The 20301-nt window shown below is 39.5% G+C and overlaps 1 protein-coding gene across 1 annotated transcript; it reads left to right on the top strand.

Annotated features, from left to right (window-relative positions):
• Positions 1-1453: 1453 nt before the first annotated feature.
• Positions 1454-18052, top strand: LOC103031515 (aconitate hydratase, mitochondrial). The gene is made up of 16 exons (XM_049476160.1): positions 1454-1615; positions 2106-2364; positions 4791-4883; positions 5654-5812; positions 5958-6108; positions 6432-6536; positions 6655-6746; positions 7705-7810; positions 9718-9875; positions 10314-10387; positions 10468-10579; positions 11492-11770; positions 11956-12147; positions 12458-12590; positions 13640-13761; positions 14625-18052. The coding sequence occupies exons 1-16, from the start codon at positions 1542-1544 to the stop codon at positions 14757-14759; spliced, it is 2244 nt and encodes a 747-aa protein (XP_049332117.1). The 5' UTR covers positions 1454-1541; the 3' UTR covers positions 14760-18052.
• Positions 18053-20301: the final 2249 nt, after the last annotated feature.

Consider the following 20301-nt stretch of genomic DNA (forward strand, 5'->3'; position numbering starts at 1 on the left):
ACGGGTTTAGACTCGATTCTTCAGTCACACTGAATCTGATTTTAAGTCGGTGTAAACTCCTCACCAACTCCAGTCTGAACTCCAGCAGCAGCCAATCAAAACAGACTTTACTGTAGTTACTGTTTATCTATAACAGAAACCACACAGTGGGTCACACAGAACTCCTTCATGTTATTAGACTCCCTCTGCTAAATAAGCATAATAAAATTGACTATATCTGCTAAATAGTAAAACTCTAAAAGAAAGTCTATGAAGTCTCCTACAGAACCCTAGTTAATGACTAAATTATTATGTTTTGTGAGTAGGTAATCTGTGTGAGGTATATATTAGGTGATGTATTTCGGGATAATTTGGCAGATTAAGCATCTGATTGGCTGTGGCTGGATTACCCATACTATGGAAATTACACAGGATGCAGACTAAATGTTTTTAACAGTTTCACCCCATTAAAGGGTTAATGGTGAATGGAATGTGTTAAAAAAAACATAAAAAATAACAGTGTTCCACACTGTGAAACTATGTTCATTATGTGATATATATGTTTTGAGAGTATAAATTAGTTTAGATTAGTGAAGTTAGGTGTTCAGATTTAGAGCCTGGGTTTAGATTCAGGGTTTTATGAGCTGTTTGTCACATGCAGTATATCATATGCAGTCATATGATGCAGTAAACGAGTCATTTATATTGTTTATTACACCTGAATTACACTGACATTGCAGCAGTTTAATTCAGATCCTTTAGGTCATGGTTCAGCGCAGTATGGAATCCTAAATTTTACAGTTTAGATCAAATACAGATGTGACTGGAATGTGAGGCACTTTATCAACTTTTGTCTCCAATTTAGACCTGCTAGATTAAGAGATTTTTTATGTATTTCTTTGGAATATCTGTTAGTCCTGATTCTGCTGTGGTGGCATTCTTAGACTAACATAAAGGTATTTTATTTTGCTGAATGCAAAAAAACAAACAAACAAACAAAAAACAATTATTTAATGCAAAACTGTAAAATGGCACCACCAGAGTAGGTCTTGTCCTGTAAATCACTCTCTGCTTGCGACACAGGAGAGGACACTTCTTACTGTGGGATTCTTTTTTTGTCTCAGCAACAGCTTAATGTATCTAAACATGGCCGGCTGCTTTAATGAAGCGTTTTCAGAATGTCACTGTGTAATGGGGTTTGATTATTTATAGCATGTTTAAAGCATGTTAGAAGTGTTGAAGTCTTTTTCATCAAAATGGATATTTTTACAATAATGCTAGCATAGTTTGTGTCATTTTAAGTTCAGATCGAGGATGTTTTATTTATTATATAATGTATTAAAGTAATAGATCAATTACTGAAATGTAATCATTTAAATATTCAAATCATACATAAGGCTGTTTATTTTACTCCTGACAGTAATTATAATATTATAATATTTAATATTATATTATAATATTATATGTGATTAAGTAAATCTGTTTCTCTGTAGCTGGTCCTGGGTGGCAGGGCGAGGCGGCTGCACGTCTCTGTTGTTCTCAACGCTAAGGCTAAAGTGGCGATGAGCAGGTTCGAGACTGGATCTGCTGTGAACTACGAGAAGCTGCTCAACAACATCAACATTGTGCGCAAAAGGTCAGATCCATCTTCTGTGATTGAGCTGGTAACTGTACTGTCTACGTTAGGCAGCAGTTCTCTGTAATGCTTTACTCTAGGCTAGATCAGTAACTCTCAATATAAGATATTTAATATTAGCCAACATGTATTTGTAAGGATTTTAATAAAGAATGCAGAATAGGCTACTTTTTATTAGATTGAAAATCTTAAATCTAAACTTTTACTTTTTCAAAAAAAAATCCTATTTGAACAGATATTTTGCTGCGACCTATATTATTTGCATGAGTAATGGAAATTTGGGATTAAGCGTGATTAAAATGCTGCTCTATAAAAGTTCCTGTTTACACTTTTACTTGAGTGAATGAAATAAAGCGTTCAGTGTGACTTATTTAACTCTGTATCTGTAACTGTGCAGGGCTATAATATTAAACTGAGGTTTAACTGAGGTAAACTCAGGGTTTGTTAGTTTAATTAAAGACCGCCTCCCTGGCTCCTCCTCTCTGCGCAGACTTAACCGCCCCCTTACTCTGGCTGAGAAGATTGTGTATGGGCACCTGGATGACCCGACAGGTCAGGAAATCGCCCGGGGCCGTACGTACCTGCGCTTGCGGCCGGACCGAGTGGCCATGCAGGACGCCACAGCGCAGATGGCCATGCTGCAGTTCATCAGCAGTGGACTCCCCCGAGTGGCTGTGCCCTCCACCATCCACTGCGATCACCTGATCGAGGCCCAGACCGGCGGGGTGCAGGACCTTCAGAGAGCCAAGGTAAGAGATTCATCTCACATTTATCTCACAAAAAAACTGAAATTCATCTCCTGTTTAGAGTGCTCTAAAGAAATACCCTTAAACAGCTGTCAGTGACATCAGCTGCAACCTCCAGGTTAGGTGGTCAGGAGTGTTCACAGAAGATTTTAATGGAAAATAGTACAGAGGGTTCACCCGAAGATAAAGAAAAAAAAAACTAATTGGCAAGAAGAATTGGAAGACCTGGCTAAAATTTGCCAAGAAGGACAGAAACAAGACAAGAAATTCTGTGACAAAGCTTTATGGACTAATGAGACAAAGATCAATCTTTACCAGTGTGATGGAAAGGCTAAAGTTTGGACAAAGAAAAGATCTGCTCTTGATCCCAAACATACCAGCTCATCTGTGAAACACAGTGGAGGTAGCGTCATGGCCTGGGTTTGCATGACTTCTTCTGGGACATGTTAATTAATCTTTACTGATGTACAATGAATTACAAAAATATTTTGTTAAACTGATCGGGAGATCCTTCAAGGTACAGCAAGATTATAATGCAGAGCACAGTGCCTGGAAAAGCATTAGAAAATAAGAATATAAAAGTTTAGTGATGTCAGTGTGTCATAGAATTGATGCAATTATTTTAAGCAAAGGACTTGAAATTAAATATTTAGTTTTAATACTTTTGCTCAGATGAAAAATGGCTCGGTTCAGACAGAAGGTGATATTTTCTGAACTGTGTATTAGATCCAGAAGTAAATACGTGCAATAAAATAACAGAGGAATTTTTTTTTTCAGTTGTTTTTTGAGAGATTTAAAAAGCTTTAAAATCCGCTGATTATTTTTTTCTAATCAAGGAATTGTTTCACCCCAACATCAACAATAATCTAGTGTACTGCCATGCAGGACATCTGTGATGTTCCTGCATCATCACTTAAGATGAAACATACTTCATATTTTTCGAAACAACCACATAAACTGTAAAACTCCAGCTGAGAGAATTTGAGAATTCCTCGTAGCTACAGAACTGCACTGTGGAGCTGACAGAGAGTAAACACCACCAACTGAGCTGCTTATCCAGCGCTGAAAAAATGATTGCTTTAGATTTCTGACTGTTGCTGCTGTATGTTTGGAGGGGGATAAAAGTGGTCTGTAACATTTGCCGTTTTTTTGTGGTTATGTGGTGTTTGTTAGCCCTGCTACTCACTGTGTGGGCTGAAAGATGCACTCTGAAGGGGTTTGTCAGGTTACTAAGGTTAAACTCTTTATTCTCTTTCCTCCGTGAGGTGTGTTAACATCAGAAACTGCAAAACAAAAAAACTGAATGACTAGCTAACCAGCGAGTGTCTGCAGCCGTGCTCCAGCTCTGAAGTTTCATCTAGTGGTTAAACAAGGTACTGCAGCACCAAGCAGCCCCAACGTTGAGACACACGGAGACACACATAGTGCTGCTGTAATCCTTAACCCCTTAATATGACCTGATCGGCTCTGTGATCTGGAGATATGTCTATGTGGATAGCAGAGGCTGTAGGGTTTTAAATGGGCAGGACCTGGAACAGTGCTTTGTTGGCTGAAATATGTGCTGAATCTGACGCTCCCATAAACTCCCTGTGGGCATATCAGGTTTTTAGGATGAGGCGAGGTGGAGCTCGGACTCCAGTAATGCAGTGAAATGTAAGACTTGTGAACGGCCCACTGTATAAACACACAGCGAGCAGAGGAGGGACTCCAGAGCTACAGAGAGACTGCAGACAACAGAACCATGAGAAAAGTGGAAGATGAGAGGAATGAACAAGGTTAATAAAGCCCAGCGTTCCATGCACAGATCTACTCAATACAGTGGAACAATAACCTGTGAAGAAAGATTCGAAACCTGGGGAGAGAGAGAACTGTGTCCTGAAAAAAAAAAAAATATATACAATCTAGCATCACAGACCTTCAGTACTGTTGGGATTGAGGGTTAAAGTAAGTGTAGAAGTCCACTGGTGCTGAGCTTACAGACCAGCTGTATTTACCTTTAGGGCTTTGATAATTAAATCAATCTAATAATTTAACAGTGAAGTTGTGGTAGCATTCTGTAGTCGTACCTATACTGTTACAACAATGCTTGCCACTCTGTGTCTAAGCTTGATTTTTAATAAAAAATGAGCACGTTTTTAAAGTAACTGCCTGCATTACACTCTGCAGTAAATTAGACAGCAAAAATAAATATAAATAATAATGGTAAATTAGATTTATAGGCAATACATTCCTTTTTAAATGAATCTTTGTTTTACAGTGACTATGTTAAAGTGTGTTGACAATAAATGTTCCCATTGCAACAAATGATCAGATAGTCTATAACAAATATCTAAATAGTGTGTTTGTCTGTGTAAGATCTGTGGATAATTAAGTGTGTGTTCATGTTGTGAGGATGAACAGGCTGTAGCTGGTGTCTCCTCTCTGAGCAGGAAGTGAATCAGGAGGTTTATAACTTCTTAGCCTCGTCCGCAGCAAAATATGGCGTCGGCTTCTGGAAACCAGGATCAGGAATCATCCACCAGGTAACAAATTCTATAAGTAGCTCTACATTTCATTGGTAGAATTCTGAGGAGGCTGCCTTGTTAGTGTTAAAATAGTCATTTCTTTGCATGGGCAATGGTATGCCCCTATCGCCAACATTGTAAGCCTGTTGGGAGCATTGGTTAAAAGCACTAGTTTAAAATCCTCGGGCAAATGAGAGATTGTACAAAATTTGGAATCAATATCATGTATCACTACCCCAAAGTCCATTTCACACCAGAGTTCTCCTTTAAAATGACATAATTTTTTGAATATTTTACCCCGACAGTGAGTAATAAATAATTATTTTAATAAATAGCAGCCACTGCAGTTTTCTTGGTAAAACTGTGTAAATTGGTCAATTGACTCAGTGTGTGGTAGTTAGGGAATAGAATTGGCAAGAGCTTGGTGATACAATACATATGATTCAATATATTTCAATATATTACTATTTAAATTTAATTTAAGTAAAACAAAATACTGATCATATGAAAACACACTATTTTATAAAGTCTGAGTAAAAGAGGGGTTTCATTTTTGTCCAATCAAAACAGAGATTGAATAACAGAGTACAACACTACTATCTAGTAGGCAGGGTTTAAACACAACACTAAATTAACCCCTTCTGACACCAGTCTTTTTAAATAAACTAATAATTAATAATCTGACGCAGTATTAAAATGAAGTATGGCGATATTTTCTCAGTGTGTTCGTACAGCCTGTATGCTGCACTGTACTCTGTGTAACGGTCATCGTGTGATTTGCTGTATAGATTATTCTGGAGAATTATGCGTATCCTGGAGTGTTGCTGATTGGCACAGACTCTCACACCCCCAATGGCGGTGGCCTGGGGGGCATCTGTATCGGAGTGGGCGGGGCCGACGCTGTGGACGTGATGGCGGGAATTCCATGGGAGCTGAAATGCCCTAATGTAAGAAACTCCACCATCTCTTTACTCTTCCGAACTCCTTCTTCTCCTGTCTCTTTCTCTAACTCTCCCTCTCTCCCTGTCCCACCCTCTTATTTTAATTCTCTCTCTCTCTCTCTCTCTCTCTCTCTCTCTCTCTCCTGTGCAGGTGATTGGGGTAAAGTTGACAGGCAGTCTATCAGGTTGGACGTCTCCTAAGGACGTGATTCTGAAGGTGGCGGGGATTCTGACTGTAAAAGGGGGGACGGGAGCTATAGTGGAGTATCACGGGCCTGGAGTCGACTCCGTCTCCTGCACAGGTACTTTACCTTTCACACTGTGGCTGACACTCTGTTCTCCCTGGAGCCTCAGTTCTGCTTCAGCAGGGGCATTTCTCTGTTCTCTGGTCTCTTTGCATTTTGCTTAAGTTTACTTTGCGGTTAAAACAGACAACACAGCACATCTTATTAGAAGAGCTAAAATTATTATTAAATTAACCCTGAATTGCTTAAACAGCCTCCAAAACTCCATATTTTCCACAAAAGTGTCCTTTATATCTCCAATTAGCTCCAAATAAAGGATATAAAATGTGAAGTTTCAGTATTTTTGTAAAAGTGTGTATCTGTTTGTGTGCTGCTGTCAGGCATGGCCACTATCTGTAACATGGGCGCTGAGATAGGAGCCACAACCTCAGTGTTTCCCTACAACAAGCGCATGAAGACCTACCTGGATAAGACCGGCCGCAAAGGTACATCCACCCCTCCCGCTTCTCCTCATTACTGTTTACATTCAGAAAATGGTCCAATAAAGCTGTTAAAGACGTATGAGATTCTGACCTTTACATATTGATTTATTTACTGGTTCAGAGATTGCTGAGCTGGCTGACGAGTACAAAGAGTGTTTGGTTCCTGACCAGGGTTGCCAGTACGACCAGCTGATTGAGATCAACCTGAGTGAGGTAGGTCACTCTCTCTCAGTACGAACTGATGTACATGATATTCTCTAGTTCAGGGTTAGATAGGTGGGTACGTGGCTGGGTGGGTATATGGATGAAAAGATGAATGAAAAGATCGAAGGATGGATAGATGCAGTGGTGTGAAGGTATTTGCTTTTTTTTTTTGCATTTTTGTCATACTTACATTTTTTTAGATTATCAAAAAAATAACGTACATAAAGTACATATAAAAAGAACTTTATAAATGAAGATTTCATTTATTATGGGGAAAAAACTATCCAAACCAATCTAGCCATTTGTGAAAAAGTGTAAATAATAACTAAATCACCTGTGATTAATCACACTTTTTGGGAAGCTCAGTTACATTTCACAAGCCACAACCAGGCCTGATTACTGCCAAACCTGTAGAATCAGAAATCACTTAAATTGAACCTGTCGGAAAACATGAAGCAGCTTACAGATCCTAAAAAATAACGCATTATGCCGTGATGTAAGGAAATTAAAAAACAGATGAGAAAACAAGTCATTGACATCTGTAGGTCTGAAAAAGGTTTCAAAGTAATTTCTAAAGCTTTGGGACTCCAGCAGAACACAGTGAGGGCTATTATTCACAAATGGAGAAAACATGGAACACTAGTGAACCTTCCCAGGAGGTGTTAAATGGAATGGAATTAACAAACAATATTGGTTGTTAAATTGTGTGAAACTTGCACTAATAAATCCATATTTCTGCTATTTGCTTATTTCGGAATATTTTATCCTCTTCAGTAACATGCAGAATCACTGTATTACGATATTATAGTTACTGTGATAAGATTGTACCGTGTTGTATTGTATCCCTGTGATCCCCACCCCAAGTTATTACTCCCATTTCTGTTCATGATTGATCACAGACTGTTCCAGAAGTAGGCAGAATAAAATTCAGTGTATTCTGTAACTGGTGGTGTGTTTATGCTTTTAGCTGCAACCTCACATTAACGGACCCTTCACTCCTGATCTCGCTCATCCTGTGTCTGAAGTTGGAGCTGCAGCTCAGAAGAACGGCTGGCCGCTTGAGGTCAAAGTGGGTGGGTAACACAATACAATAATACACTATTAAAAGAGAAATGCATTTAATTATTTAAAATACTGAGACAGTGGAATTGGACAATATGTCGCCAAAAAATATGGGTTTCTCCTCCATAAAATGTTTAATGATTTAGATGCCATTTCCTCCATTCTGATGTATATTTAACAGGTTGTTAAACATCTAATTTTACCTATATAAAAAAAAAACTATTAAATATCAAAAGCTATCAAATTATTTTGGATGCAGACACAGCTTTCTCAGCAGCTCCAGCTCTATGCAGCTCACTGCGCTCTTTTTCTGTTCCCCACATCTCTTTGTCTTTCTTTGTCTCTCTCTGTATCTCTGTCTCTCTCTGTACCTCTCTCTGTGTTGCATGCTGGGAGTTGTGTGAGGGAGCTGTGTTGTATTGGAGAGTTTCTCTCCTAGATTCCCTAACTTGTATTTTTGGCTGTTAAGAGTCTGAAGTAATTTACTGGAGTAAGGTTGTCACTGTTAGCAGTGGGAGGTGTGTTTCTGCTGTTGGAGCGCAGGTGGAGGACATGCTTTTACCGATAGGTGAACAGATATAAGACACTTTTACATTATATGTGATATGACCTCTTGCTTTCTGCAATTTCCACAATTAATCACGGTAAGATTTATTTTTAGCTAAATATATGCTTTATATTTAGCTTAAAATGTTTAGAATGTTTAGAAAATATGCGTGTTTTGGGCTGCGGGAGGCGCCAGTAACCAAGGTAAGACGGATAAACACTGAAGAAATTAGTAGCGTGTTCAGATATTTTAGATTAAAAAGACAAAATGTTCACAAACACCCAAAAACAGCTCAAAACATAAACACGCCGGCCCAGTGGGACTAATAATAATTTGAATTAACCGAATTAATCGTGAAAATCGCCCAGCATTACTTGCCTAAAGCGCTGTCACTATGAGCGGGAGTTTGCAGGGTTCAATCCCTGCTCATGCAGCTTTGCCATCAAGCTGCCCGTGCTCAGAGGGAGCATTTGGGTAGCTCTCTCCCCACATCACTTTTCGGGTGATGTCCACAGCACAGGGTGTCTGTGAGCTGATGTACCGGAACCGAGCTGCTCTGCTTTCCTCCAAGCACGCTGTGAAGCTACTCGCCAATGCTGCATCAGCAGCAACTGGAAAAGAAGTGGTGGCTGACTTCACATGGATCGGAGGAAGCATGTGTTAGTCTTTGCCCTCCTGGTATGTTGGGGCATTACTAGTGATAGGGGGAGTCCTAATGAGTGGTTTGGTAATTGGCCATGTAAATTGGGGAGAAAATGGGAAAAATTAGAAATAAAATTATTAAAAAAAGAAAGAAGATGAAATGTTGTTCTCTCCATATTAAAGCACTTGTGGCTTCTTATAGCTGCAAAACTGCAATGTGGAGAGTAAAGTGGAAACACAGCTGAATAGAGCTGATTATCCAGCCTGCTGTGTTTTGAATCAGCATAGTGTAAAATTTGCAGTGCAGCGTGAACAGAATACAGAGTACTTGTCTTGTATGGCTCACAATGTGAGATGAATAGTAATCTTGAGGGGTGTAGTTCAGTGGGGTTAAAGGTTTTTTTTACTTTGCTTACTTCACAAGTGGTGTTAGTTTCACACATTCTACAGACATGTGAGACTGACCCAGCGAGCAGCGAGAAACTGTGGCTCATTTAGCCTTTAGTTCCATCTAGAGATTAATTGAGGAACTGCAGCATTTTCTGACCAGGGAAACCAACTACAGGTATAAAAACAAACTAAGACGACATGTCGACATGACTTTCAGTTTTACTCTCACTTAGAGGCTCCTTGCAACATGCAGGCCATTGCATAGCATACAGTTATATAGCATGTTGTTACAGTTATAAGTTATAATACTGGGTGTGTTTGTATTTTTATGTGTTGTAGGTCTGATTGGTAGCTGTACTAACTCCAGCTATGAGGATATGGGTCGTGCTGCCTCTCTGGCTAAGCAGGCTCTGGACCGCGGGCTGAAGTGTAAAGCCCAGTTCACCGTGACTCCAGGATCCGAACAGATCAGAGCGACTATTGAGAGAGATGGATACGTACGTGCACAAAATCAGACGCCAAACAAATCACACAGAAATAAACACACGCACACACTGTACTATTTACACCTAATCATATTACTTTTTGCTTTTATTATTGAACACCTCATGATCAATGTACATACTGTTATCCCATGACTTTTGGCATGTCGCGTATAGCTTTCACAGCTAACTGTAGCACTGCCATCATTCTTAATTTATAGTTCAAAATATTTTTAGTTTTAGGTTTCTTATTATTAAGTTTTTTATATGTAGTTATATATTTGTGCATTCATATTTTAACTGCAGCTTCCAGTCAGTTATTTGATACCTGTATTGCTGCACATTGAAACGATAAATTAACGTTATTACAAACATGCATCTTTAACTATATTGTTTAATGATGTTGGTACTGATTGTTTGCATGTGTGTGCGTGTGTTTGTGTGTGTACACAGGCTAAGATCCTGCGAGATGTGGGCGGTGTGGTTTTGGCTAATGCATGTGGGCCTTGTATTGGGCAGTGGGACAGGTAAACAATTTTACCGTATGTGATTCAATTATTAAAGAATACAGGAAAATCATGTTTGTTGGTGTTTGTATGTGTTTCAGGCGTGATGTGAAGAAAGGAGAAAAGAACACCATTGTTACCTCCTTCAACCGGAACTTCACTGCCAGGAATGATGCCAATCCAGCCACACATGCTTTCGTCACTTCACCCGAGGTTCACTCAAAGCCCCATTACACACCCACAGTAGCCCAGGACTGTACATGGGTAGAGTCTGGGTAAAGTCCCAGTACAGAGTTCAGGTAGACTCTGGGTAAAGTCCCAGTACCGAGTCCGGGTAGAGTTAGGGTAAAGTCCCAGTACAGAGTCCAGGTAGAGTCTGAGTAAAGTCCAATTACGAAGTCCAGGTAAAGTTAGGGTAAGGTCCCAGTACAGAGTCTGGGTAGAGTCTGGGTAAAGTCCCAGTTCAGAGTCCGGGTAGAGTTAGGGTAAGGTCCCAGTACAGAGTCCGGGTAGACTCTTGGTAAAGTCCCAGTACAGAGTCCGGGTAGACTCTGGGTAAAGTCCCATTGCGGAGTCCGGGTAGACTCTGGGTAAAGTCCCATTGCGGAGTCCGGGTAGACTCTGGGTAAAGTCCCATTGCGGAGTCCGGGTAGACTCTGGGTAAAGTCCCATTGCGGAGTCCGGGTAGACTCTGGGTAAAGTCCCATTGCGGAGTCCGGGTAGACTCTGGGTAAAGTCCCAGTACAGAGTCCGAGTAGACTCTGGGTAAAGTCCCTGTACAGAGTCTGGATAGAGTCTGGGTAAAGTCCCAGTACAGTGTCCGGGTAGAGTCTGGGTAAAGTCCCTGTATAGAGTCTGGGTAAAGTCCCAGTACAGTGTCCGGGTAGAGTTAGGGTAAAGTCCCAGTACGGAGTCTGGGTAGAGTTAGGGTAAAGTCCCAGTACAGACTCCAGGTAAATCCAGTGAGTGATTTATTTAATACTATATACTATATATACTAATATGGATATATATATATATATATATATATATATATATATATATATATATATCCAAATGTGTCAGCATTAGATTTGAACTATAGAATTGGGGATCGGACAATCATATGCCCTCATTCTCTTTCAGATAGTCACTGCTCTGGCGATAGCTGGGACTCTGAACTTCAACCCGGAGACAGATTTCCTGACCGATGCTAAAGGAGAGAAGTTTAAACTGGTGGCCCCTTCAGGCGACGAGCTGCCAGCACGGGACTTTGACCCCGGCGAGGACACATACCAGCACCCACCCACAGAGGGGGTGGCCCTCAGGGTGGATGTGAACCCCCAGAGCACCAGGCTGCAGCTGCTGGAGCCCTTCCAGAAGTGGAACGGCAAAGACCTGGAGAACCTGCGAGTGTTGATTAAGGTGAGACTGGTGTAAATAGGAGAATTTAAATGAGCTCATATTGGGAATTCTAAAGCTTGTGTTTAGCTCAGTGTTTCTCCAGCCTGCTTTACCTGCCTTAACACACCCCTGCATCTCTGAAAGGGATTGTTTATCAGCTGATTGGTTGAAGCGAAAGATTGATAGTCTCTCTCTCTCTCTCTCAGGTAAAAGGAAAATGTACTACAGATCATATCAGTGCTGCTGGCCCATGGCTGAAGTTCCGTGGTCATCTTGACAACATCTCCAACAACCTGCTGATTGGAGCGGTGAACACCGAAAATGACGCTGTCAACAAGATCAAAAACCAGCTGACTGGAGAGTATGGTGGTGTGCCAGACGTGGCTCGTTTCTACAAGGTACACAGATGCCTAATGATAAATAATGAAAGGTGCGTGCTAGATGGGTATAAAGCTCCCAGTATTGAGCTGTGAAGCAGTGGAGCTTTTATTTTGGAATGAGGCGGGGAGTCGGGGACTATGTGGGGGGAAAAGGTAGAGTGGACGTGATTTGGGGACGAGACTGGGAGGGCAAAGTGGGGAATCAGGGTTGAGGAGGAGGGTGAGATGGAAAGGTAAGGTCTAGGCAGGGAGTTTGTGTTTATTTAAACAATGTTCTGGATTTGTGTTCTAACCTGTATCTGTGTGCATGTTTTGTGTGTGTGTGTAGGCTAATGGAGTGGAGTGGGTGGTAGTGGGTGATGAGAATTATGGCGAGGGGTCCAGCAGAGAGCACGCTGCCCTGGAACCTCGACACCTCGGAGGAAGAGCGATCATCGTGAAGAGCTTCGCCAGGATTCACGGTGGGTAATATTTGTCTAATACAGGGTAACTTTACACAGAGAGGGAGACAGAGAGGGAGACAGAGAGGGAGACAGAGAGGGAGACAGAGAGGGAGACAGAGAGGGAGACAGAGAGGGAGACAGAGAGGGAGACAGAGACATATACACTACAGTTTCCACAGTTCCATTCAGACACTAATTTTATAGGAACATCTTGCATCTTAAAGTTTCCAGATGTACCATCTGATGTTTGAGAGTCTGTTTTTACATTTGTAATTTTTGAGGGAACCTTTACAGATGGTAGGTTTGTCATGCTATTTTTATTGGAAATATCTTGCAATAATTGCAATAAGTGATGGTCAATTTAGGACAGTTTAACATCACTCACATAATAACAACATAACAAAATGCAGTTACATCCTTTTAAATGATCTCTGTCTGTTGACATGTTGCTAACATGTTGTCAGCCAAGCCTCCTGTTTCTACCCACACATTCCCGCCTTCACTGTTTATGCTGCAGAATGATACAGAATCGCTATGTGGAGGCAATACAGATTCGGGCAGGTTGCCAGGGCTGTATAGAACCCTTAAGGTGGATTGCCAGTTGGATACAGAACCGGGGTGGGTTGTGACAACAGTTCTAAGGACTGAAGAGACTCATGTGAAATCATACAGGAGAGAAGTTGCAGTACTTGTATGCTGTTCTGTATATGAAAAAGCATACAAAATTCATAATCAAAGGAAAAATTGATATCCATTACAAGATGATTACCCAAAAAATCACCAAGTTTTGTGAAAAAATATTTTATTAAAGTCTCTTGAGATGAGTGTCTCGCCCCACAATATTATTTTAGGGCCATGTCGCCCACCTCTAGTCCACATATGGTACTATACATTGGTAAGTCTACAAAAAAACAACAACATTAGAGCAGAATATTATTATTGGCTTGGACAGAGAAAAATAGGAAAACAAAATGAAATATTAATTATTTTACTCTCTCTCTCTCTCTCTATACTCTCTCTCTCTCTCTCTCTCTCTATACTCTCTCTCTCTTTATCTCTGTCTGCAGAGACTAATCTTAAGAAGCAGGGTCTGCTGCCTCTGACGTTCTCAGATCCTCAGGACTATGACAAGATACACCCTGATGATCAGATTTCCATCACTGGACTCAAGTCATTCGCCCCTGGGAAGGTCAGTTCTGTGCAGTTTCTGGATTCTGTTTTTGCTGCTCTGCTCTTAAATATAAAACATGCATCCTAATCAGACATGAGGCTACGATCCTGCATGTTTACAAACTATGTCTTTAGACTGGAGAACAAACCAAGAGCTATAAACCCTCAAACTGCAGTTAGAACAGAATTCCAGTCTAATAAAGGAAATACAACAGTAGAATAAATATTCCTTTAGTTTCCACTATAACTTTAGCCATAACATTTAAAACCAGCTGAATTGAATAACAGTGACAGGGTTTCTGGCTGTTCAGACTATCAAACATTAATCTAAATCAAATCTGAATAAACCAAAATCAGATTTGGGCTGAGACACTTTGAGAAGAACCACACTGTGATGTTCTAGACAATGACTGGGTCAGAACATCTCCGGAACATCAGGCAGGTCTTGTTGGGTGTTTCATGTATCTGTGATCAGGATCTATCAAAGTCTTCTGATGTAATCCATGGACGCCCCACCTACAGAGTGTATATGATCAGGGTTGCTGTAGTTTTAGTGTGATGCACGAATAGAAAAAGTTGGCTGGTCATAAACATGGTTCCTGCAGTCATCTCTTGTGGTGAAACTAGTCAACCTCTCTGTAGTTTTTACACAAATCCTTTCAGCACTGAAGGTGCTAAACCAGATTTGAAAACGTAACCACATTAACTAAAGATTGAGATAAATTCAGCAGAAATATTTCATTGCATAATAACCATTTATTAAACCCTACTGTACACTTTCTGTCTCTCTCTCTCTATCTGTCTCTCCCTCTCTCCCCCACTCTCTTTCTTTCACTCTCCCTTTCTCCCTCTCGTTCTTTTTTCCTCACTCTCTCTCTTTAGCCTCTGATAGCTGTAATCAAACACATCGACGGCAGTTCGGAGAAGATCACGCTGAATCACACCTTCAACGAGACCCAAATCGAGTGGTTTCAGGCTGGCTCCGCCCTCAACAGGATGAAGGAACTTCAGAAGTGAACAAAAGGCAGGGTCAGGAGTGGAGATAGATTACTGGTTCATGTAAATACATTGGGAGTAATTTGTAGTCAGCTCTTCTAGTAGTTGATTATCCATATATCCAAATATTATAGAGTGCAGATTACACACATATACACACACTCGCACATTAACTCACTCACAAACAGGTCGCTGTATAGATTGAACGCGCACACCACACACACACACACACACTCAGGACTGTTGTATTGTGTATATTGTAGTGTGTTCGCCCTATAGGTAGACAAGGACACGCACACACACACATACAGAGGCACGGTTAGTGTTTGAATGTATATAGTTTATCACTGCATTACCTGCACCTGATCCACACTGTGTGTTTTTGTCAGCAGTGTACTGTCACCGTCATGTTTCTGTAGCTGATGTTCTGTTTCACACTCCGACCTACTCTCTCACTCTTCTAACTCTTCTCACTCTTTACTCCTTTAGCCGTTTAGTTTAAACATGAATTGGGGGCTGAATGTTTTCAGTAGGTCTCTAGGCAGGTTGTGAAATACTGTACTATTGGAAGAACCAGTGATTCTCAATTCAGTAATTGGGTTTAGAGGACATGCGCCTTGTAAAATACGCACTTGTGGGTTTTTCTGCAAGTATAAAGTGAGAAGAGAGTAGGGAGTCAATATGATGTTCTCTTGAATTGGTTACTGATTTAAGTGTTTCTCTGAAGATAAAGAGACTTTCCCAAACCAAAAAAGGTATTTTACAACTGTGGACTTAATGAGCTCTTCCAACAAAGAATATAAATCATCCAATTAATCAGTTTTTCTTTTTTTTTATGTAAGAAATATATAATGTGCTTTATTTAAACATATTTCTTATATGTAACTCTCAATAGTAAAGAAAGTCTCTAATTTTAATGCTTTAAGGGCTTTCATTGAAAGGGCAGGGTATCTAAAGCATTTTAAAGCATAGCTGTTTACTCTTGATAAGTGGTGCAGCGAGCATCTTCCTGATCATTTTCTTTACCAGTTAAGATGGGGATTTTTAATGCCAGGCTTTTTAGAACCTGGGCCTATTGTAATGACTGAGTCAAACCTAAAGTACCTAAGGTTAAGTTAGCTGGCTAATCTGCAATTGGAGTTTCTTCTGGAGCTCGATCAGATCAGATGTTCAAATATTAATAAGGTCTAAACATCTGATGCTGATGACTCTCCATTCCTGCATCACTGCTGTCATCACTCCACGAGTCTGAGATTATCGATAGAAAACACTGTTTCTGTTTTTTTTTTGTGTGTGTTTGTTAGGAGTGTAAAACACAGGGCATCTCGTATGATAGTATCAGGATATGATGCCCATTATACCGATTACACCACAATACTTCGATTCTGTCAAAGACATACTTTACGGCATCTGTGTTACTGAAGAGAATAAAATACTCCTAAATAAACAAATACCAGGAATTATAGATGTATTAGTTTTTTCACACAATTTAACAACCAATATTCTTCACCATAGGTTTACCCTATTCATTTGATTATAGGGCCACCTCGTGTTTCAGTAAAAATATTCGTAACTGATGCCATGTATCGAAAATGTAAGATATATCACCATATCTATGTTTGTCCCACCTCTTGTTTGATGATCTGCTCTCTGTGACTTCTGACTGTAGTGGTTCATCTTCATGTCCTAAACGCACAACGGTGGTTTGTAGGCTGTTGTAACACACAGCCCCTGCCACACACTCCTAAGCGCTTTTGTAATTAAAGCTAATTTAAAGTCATTTCAGTCTCCATTAACTGTCTGGTAGGGAGTGGATTTAGTTACAATGGTGGTGAATTGAACCTGGTGTCACAATGACAACACACATAACCACTTTATTTACCATCTAAACCCAAAGCACTCCAAAACAACCCTGAATGACTTTTAACCATTTTATTTTTTATTTTCTTTACTATTAGTGATCGGATTTGTTGTGTTTTTTTTTTTTGTATTTTTGTGACTAATGGGTGAAAAAGCACTTGCTGACTTTTAAACAGGATTTTGACTGTCTGGAAATGAGTAATATAATGGCAATATTTATGTGAATGTTAAGAGGTGTGCAGGAGTGGTGGAGTAGTGTGCTGCTGGACGACGCTTGTGGAGGTGGAGGTGTGTGTCGGAGTTGGTGGAGTGTGTAGGTGTTTTAGGTCTGATTTGGGTTTTAAAGCCCAGCGCCTCTCAGAGTTGGGTAAAGGTAGTTGTAAATAAGGTTTAGGGTGTCTAGTTTGGGAGGAGGGGGTTCTGTACAATTTGCACCTTTGATTCCCTATCACTAATAAACCTTTGATTACTGAGATGAATAATCAATGAAATGAAAATGCTTAAACAAATGATTCAAAGATAAAGGTCAGATTGTTCTTTTAAAAAGCTGCTGATTGCTTGGCCTGCAGTCTGCTGTTCGGTCCTGACTCCAGTCTTTCCTCCATATTGCTCATTAATCTCTACTGAAGCTTCCACTAGAATAGAGATGAATAAAGCAGGGATCCTTTTATTAATTATTCAGTCTTCTGTGATTAGTGGCTGCCTGACGGCTTAACGTCTAGTAAACGAGGCTGATATATAACAGGTTTTCTCTGTTGGGGATGGAGCGTATTAGAGTAATTAAATATTGCTTTTGTATTTAAGTACTGTTCTTTACTCTAGTATTAAAATTAAACTCTTGCACTTTTACTTTTTAGCACTTATTTGGTTGTGTAGAAAGTTCAGAAACTGAACGCTGTATTCAGGCAAATCTACAGGCAAATCTGAGTCGTTTCCCAACTCAGATCTGTTAAGATAAGTATCCACACTGGTATTTAAAAGCGCTTCTGCGCGGTTATTGCTGTGGTATGGAGATTGGCATTAGTAACTAACCTTCAGCACTCTTCTCGGATTCCTGCAATCAGACTGAGACACGTTTGTATGAATCCAATCAGATTGAAACCACCTGATTTGGGTCCACTTTGCAAAAATCTGATTTATTTAGGTTTCTGGCTGTTCCGTGGATCAGCTGGTGCTCTGTTATGTGATTAAAAACTCTGGCCTATCCGTCAGTGATGTAACCTTTATTTCCTGCTGAAGTAAAGCTGTACACGAACAGTGAACACACCTGTTATTTATGTATCTGACATCTGATCTCTAATCTACAACCAAATATTTGTCGGAATCGGACTCCATCTCTCTGTTCTGATTTTAATGTTTATTAATTTGTGTTTTGTAGATGGATGTGATTTGAATGCTATCAGAATCTGAACTTTCCTAAATAAATGAAAATAAAATAAATCAGCTAATGAGAATGTGCTTGTTTTGGCTGGATTTGTATTAAAATGCGTACACAGACACACACACCATTGTGAAACTGTAAGTGTGTTAAATCACACCAGTAATGCATGATCAGGTATTGTACATTAATCTAACTGTTTGAATGCATGTAAACACACTCTGTATTAAACATTAAATTGTTTTAGATTTGCTGTTCTCTGAGTTACAGATACACTTTTACACTACATGGAAAAAAAGTAATGGGACACTTGCTACTTTACTGTTTCTTCTGAAATGAATGGAATTTAAAAAAAAAAAAGTGTATCCTGCTTTTGTTTGAGTTAGTGTCTCTACTGTCCAACAAAGACTTTCTACTAGATTTTAGATTTTGGAGCATTGTTTTGAGGATGTGATTGCATGAAGTGACAATAGCTTTAGCCTTTATCTAATAGCTTTAGCCTTCTATTTATTAAATAGAAGGGTTGTCCACAAATGTCTGGAAATAAAGAGTAACTAAAGCTCAAAGTCACGTATTGTCAATAGATATGTAATAGAAAAATCCTGTGGTTCTTTAGGCTTAAGTGGGGGAAGGGAGTTATGATGCATGACAGATGTACAGAGGGCATGAGCATATTACGTAATCATACACTCACTCTGTAATGCCTGTGTGAAGTTCTGGCTTTATGGGTTGTTTATCACATGTAACCATGTAGGTGTTCAAAGAGATCCCAGTCAAAAGTCACTTACTAATCAATACAGAGACACTACTTAAAATGATTACTATTGATGAAAATTAATATTAGATTGTTGACTGCTAGACATGGCTCTGACATACTCAAAAACATTGTGCCCAGTTGGCAGACTGTAAAAAATGCATCGTTGGAATGAGGGAATTAGGGGGGTTTTGATGAATTGCCTGCCATATAGGTCAACTGCCACCCACCATCCTCTTCGTTTTCAGTGGTGTCATGAAGAAGAACCCTGGACTGCTACAGACTGGAAACATATCGTCTTCAGGTTGGGATCTGATGATAGTCAGGTTTGAGTATGAAGGTCTTGTGGTATGACAGGTCTTTGCGTATGACAGTTGGTCACTGCTAGAAGTGATCTGAGGGACACTAACAGCTCAGAGATACATGCACGACACCCTGTAGACAGGTGTGATAGCATGGCTAATAGCAGGGCTTCCAACTGGCATTCAGTTCAGTATTAATGGGAGCGGCTGGGACGCAGCTTCAGCAACCAACAAGTGTAGAGCAGGATCTACTGCAACAACTGCAACGTATGTGGGTAAATATGCTGCAGGATGCCACACAAAACATGTACACCACCATGTCCAATCGCATCTCATCTTGTATTCAGGCTAGAGGCTCCTTTAAATTACAGCATTTTTTCTCAATAAATGTATTAATCCTTTTATATTAGAATCACTCTAATATTACTATGGGTGTAATTTATGTTTTGAATATTTATGTTTATTCTTTTTTTTTTAGCTTTCTGCCCCAAAGTTATAAATGCTGGCATATTTAAATTCAGTCATGTTTCACTGATTCTTGAGATATGGGACAAAATGTGGCTTACGTTGAAAAGACTTCTTGGTGTTAAAAATAAAGAAATTAGGGGGTCACGTGACACAAATGGCAGACTAGCAGTTTGGCCAACATGATCCAATAGCCCCTCTGAATATTACAAATAGTTACCACTGCGAACTTGATAACAAGAGGCTAAAAGTAGTATAATAGTATGTTGCAATGCCAGGTGGACAAATGAGGCTTAAACTTGTGTCTAAAAACAGTAATAGAAGCACAGTGGTTACTTTTCCACTAAAGGTTTCAGCTCAGCTATTGATATGGTATAACAACAACAACAATGATAATATTAATAATAATAACAATAACAATAATAATAATAATAATAAGTTTTAGGTGTAGTAATGTTTTTTTTTAATGGAAGACATACAGTATGTGATCAGTGGTGATTTATAAACAGAGTGTATAATAATAATACACTATATTTTTTCTGTTCATATTTTTTACCCTTTCATGACCTGAAAGTGATGGAAAAATATGCAAGAATTCTGTCAGTAATGCACAGAAAAAGAAGAGTCTAATATTCTACTATAAAGTCTATTTAGCAAATAAATCAAATTAATTAAAATATTTATTTATTGTTTATTTATTATATATTTTATTTCCATTGCATTGGAAACCTGTGTGTAATATTTTATATTTCATAATGACCTTTTTTATTTCATAAATCATCCATGAACAGTAAAAAACATGAT

Source organism: Astyanax mexicanus, chromosome 3 (assembly GCF_023375975.1).
Source record: "Astyanax mexicanus isolate ESR-SI-001 chromosome 3, AstMex3_surface, whole genome shotgun sequence".
Taxonomy (NCBI): Eukaryota; Metazoa; Chordata; class Actinopteri; order Characiformes; family Acestrorhamphidae; genus Astyanax; species Astyanax mexicanus.